At 34.2% G+C, this 3,598-nt stretch overlaps 1 protein-coding gene across 1 annotated transcript; it reads right to left on the bottom strand.

The window, feature by feature from the left end:
* Nucleotides 1–955: 955 nt before the first annotated feature.
* On the bottom strand, nucleotides 956–1,387 carry LOC131626828 (kiwellin-1-like). Its single transcript, XM_058897667.1, has one exon. It carries the CDS (start codon nucleotides 1,385–1,387, stop codon nucleotides 956–958), a length of 432 nt encoding a protein of 143 aa, XP_058753650.1.
* Nucleotides 1,388–3,598: the final 2,211 nt, after the last annotated feature.

Here is a 3,598-nt window from a genome sequence, read left to right on the forward strand (position 1 = left end):
GAGAGAAGCGCTTACTGGTTAAACCCTAACCTGAACAGAGAAGAGACGGTTGAAGGCTGGAGATGGAGTGAGGAAGGCGGCGGCGGAGTCGGTTGAAGGCTGGAGAGGGAGTGAGGACGGTTGTAGTGAGGGAGTCACGACGGAGAGGAGACGGTTGCTGGAGGGAGGGAGTTTGAAGACTGAGCAACGAAAGGAAGAAGGTTCGCGTGTTTTGGATCTGAAACAAAACGCGTGTGTTTGTAAAATATAATTTTTTAAATGGGCTACCAGAGCGCTTTTCAAAAGCGCTTTAATAACACCCCCTACCAGAGCGCTTTTTAAAAGCGCTCTCATACCCCCCTACCAGAGCGCTTTTTGAAAGCGCTCTCATACCCCCCCCTACCAGAGCGCTTTTTTTGCATCATTTTCCCTTGTTTATTAATTTTGTTTTTAGCGAACCATACGAGAGCGCTTTTGCTAAAAGCGCTTTAGTAGCTGCGCTGCTACAGCTTAAATTTGACGTAGTGAATAATGAAGACATTGCAATGATGAGTCATGGCCATCTTCCACCACCACGGCCACCACAACCAACAGCGCCTAATAATGATGAAATTGCAATGAATAATGATGACAACATGTTTATGGACATGATGATGAATGGTGGTGAACTTGAAGCAATTCCATTTGGTAATGATGCAAATCTGTAGAATAGATTTTGACCTAATTTACTGTCTTGAATGGTGTTTATGGACTTGATGATGCATATCCTTTGAGGTGGACATGACAAATTTACTCCAAATTTTGATTGATATGATAATTTATATTTATGGTTTTTTTTTTTGTGTGTGTGTGAAGATCATACAATCAGTCATTTTCACTTTATTTCAATATCAACCTTAAGGAATTTTTGCTTGTATCAAATTCTCAAGCTTATTTCTAATATGTAATTGATTTTTCACCTTTATAATTTTATTCTTCATAGAAAAAACTCTCTATTATTTTCGCGAGGAAGCTGGTAATCATGGTCTTCATCACATCCCATTGTGGAATCACATATATTAAAAACCATAGCCACCACACTTCTACCTGCATTGGCACTGATAGTAATTTTATTAAGACACCTACTCTTGTTGTTGAACCATCCAGTAGAAAGTGCAGCCACCGGAGTGTCATCATTATGATACTTGTTGTCACATTCCCAAAGGCCGCCTGCATCTCCGCCTTTCTGAAAACTGTTTAGAGTAAGATATGCCTTCGTATCTCTATTCTCTTGGTTGCATTGTCCTTGAGGAGTTTTCTTTCCTTTGATTCTACCACTTGGACGACACTTTGTTTCAGAATACACACAAGTTGTTAAATCAAGAGTCAGCAATAAAAGAAAAGAAGCTTTGAGAAAAAAGATTTTCATTATTTTAGTTTCATTGTGATGTTTTTAAAGTCGAAATAATTTCAAAACATACATTAAAAATGACATGGGTATTGAAAAAAACTTAATAAGTACAAGACAAAATAAGAGCAAAGTTGCTCCCGCATAAACTAGAATAAAGAAAAGAAGGGACAAATTTACAATCACAACCAATTTGTGGGTTTATATTGTGGATAGTTTCTGCCTGTCGAATATGCAAATCTAGTGAAAAGCTAGGAAGTTATATATATATATATATATATATATATATATATATATATATATATATATATATATATATATATATATATATATATATATATATATATATATATATATATATATATATATATATATATATATATATATATAATAGGATTGAAAGTATTGAATACAAAATGTAGTAACTAGAATACAATGCCGCAGATGATCGAATAAATAACTTGTTTTAATTTGGAGTACTATACCATGCCCTAAATATTTTAAAGAAAAAACGCTTGAAAAACACTTTTTAACACACTATTGTAAATTTTAAGTTAAACTAATGGTGTTAAATTTGATCAGATAGCAATTTCATTTTATATTTGTAAAATATAAAAAAAATGAGCTATTCGACTTATTAGCAATTAATCGCGACTTTATGAGTCTATCGGGATATTAACTGCTAGCGCACAGTCTAATCGCGTAGTTTTAAAAGATAGTGAACCTACAGGGACGGGTAATCAATTTAATACGATCTAATGTTACTATGTAAGCTAAAGCTAGGATTTTCTTTGGTTTAGGGGGAAACGGAAATTAAATAAAGTTTAAGTTAAATATTCAAAAGCAAGACACCGGTATGCAATAGTCAGACTTCGAGGATTCAGTAAGTCATCCGGCATTATTTTAAGTATTAAAACACTCTTTCAATAGAAACTATCAATTTAAAAACCTTTATCTCACACTCTCGTGTGTATTGATTCAGATTATATTTTCAAATCTAAATGCTTACTCTCGTTGTCTCATTTAAAATCTAATTATACTTTTTGAAAACAAATAGAATCTATTTAATCCTAAAGCGCCACTACTACGGAAAAGGGCTACGAAAGCGCTTTTTTTGGGCTACTAAAGCGCTTTAAAGCGCTGCCAAAGCCAGCGCTGCCGTAGGTAACGAAAGCTCTTTTGAAAGCGCTCTGGTAGCCACCCCTATAAGAGCGCTTTTTCCAGAAAAGCGCTCTGGTAGCCCCCTATAAGAGCGCTTTTACTAGAAAAGCGCTCTGGTAGACCCCTATAAGAGCGCTTTTTCCAGAAAAAGCGCTCTGGTAGCCCCCCTATAAGAGCGCTTTTTCTGGAAAAAGCGCTCTGGTAGCCCCCCCTATAAGAGCGCTTTTCCAAAAGCGCTTTCGTAGGTTGCCTTTTTTTTATGCTTTTTTTTAATCTTAGGCAGCGCTTTTAGTAATAAAGCGCTTTAGTAGGTGACCCTTTAAGAGCGTTTTTAAAAAGCGCTGTCGTTGCTAAATGAGGTATTTTAAAGTGCAACCTATAATTTAAGCCTCCCAGTTCGACCTGTAATATATTTTGAACCTGTAATATATTTTCGACGATATATTTTCAACCATAGGTAGGACAATATATATATATATATATATATATATATATATATACTAATATAATACCATTATAATATCCAAAATTATATATATACATCATTATAGTTCCTGTCAAACAAACTAAATCAGTAACATCAACAATAATATACTTCAAATATTGTCAACAGTATGAACAAAGTTAGTAACCATCCTAGAGTACTATGATATTATACTTCAAAAGTTTGATCGTTTCCCGGCCCGGTCCTGCAAAGTATGAACAGAACAACACGGTCAATTAAAGGCTCAACAACAACAAAAACAAACATGAACCAACATCCACCAAAGAAACTCAAACACAAAGTCATTATCAAAATAATGTATTCATAAAACTGTTCACACAATAATGTATTCATACCTACATGAATAGCTGATGAATATAAAATTGACACAAATCCTCTTTGATTTCTTCCAACTTAAGTCTCGTGTAAGAAGCAGCATAGAAGTCGTCATAGTACTACAGAACAAAAACATAATATGAATGATTTAGTTAAATGTAATAAATTATAAGTTATCTAATTAAGTTATAAATCCATATCGTGATTGGAATCTCTAATTGATTCATTTGAAGGATTTCTTTCATAAACCT

The sequence above is a fragment of the Vicia villosa genome, unplaced genomic scaffold, assembly GCF_029867415.1.
Source record: "Vicia villosa cultivar HV-30 ecotype Madison, WI unplaced genomic scaffold, Vvil1.0 ctg.000325F_1_1, whole genome shotgun sequence".
In the NCBI taxonomy this organism is placed as follows: domain Eukaryota; kingdom Viridiplantae; phylum Streptophyta; class Magnoliopsida; order Fabales; family Fabaceae; genus Vicia; species Vicia villosa.

Coding starts and splice junctions, on each gene's coding strand:
- LOC131626828 (XM_058897667.1), bottom strand. CDS start 1,387: ATGAAAATCTTTTTTCTCAAAGCTTCTTTTCTTTTATTGCTGACTCTT.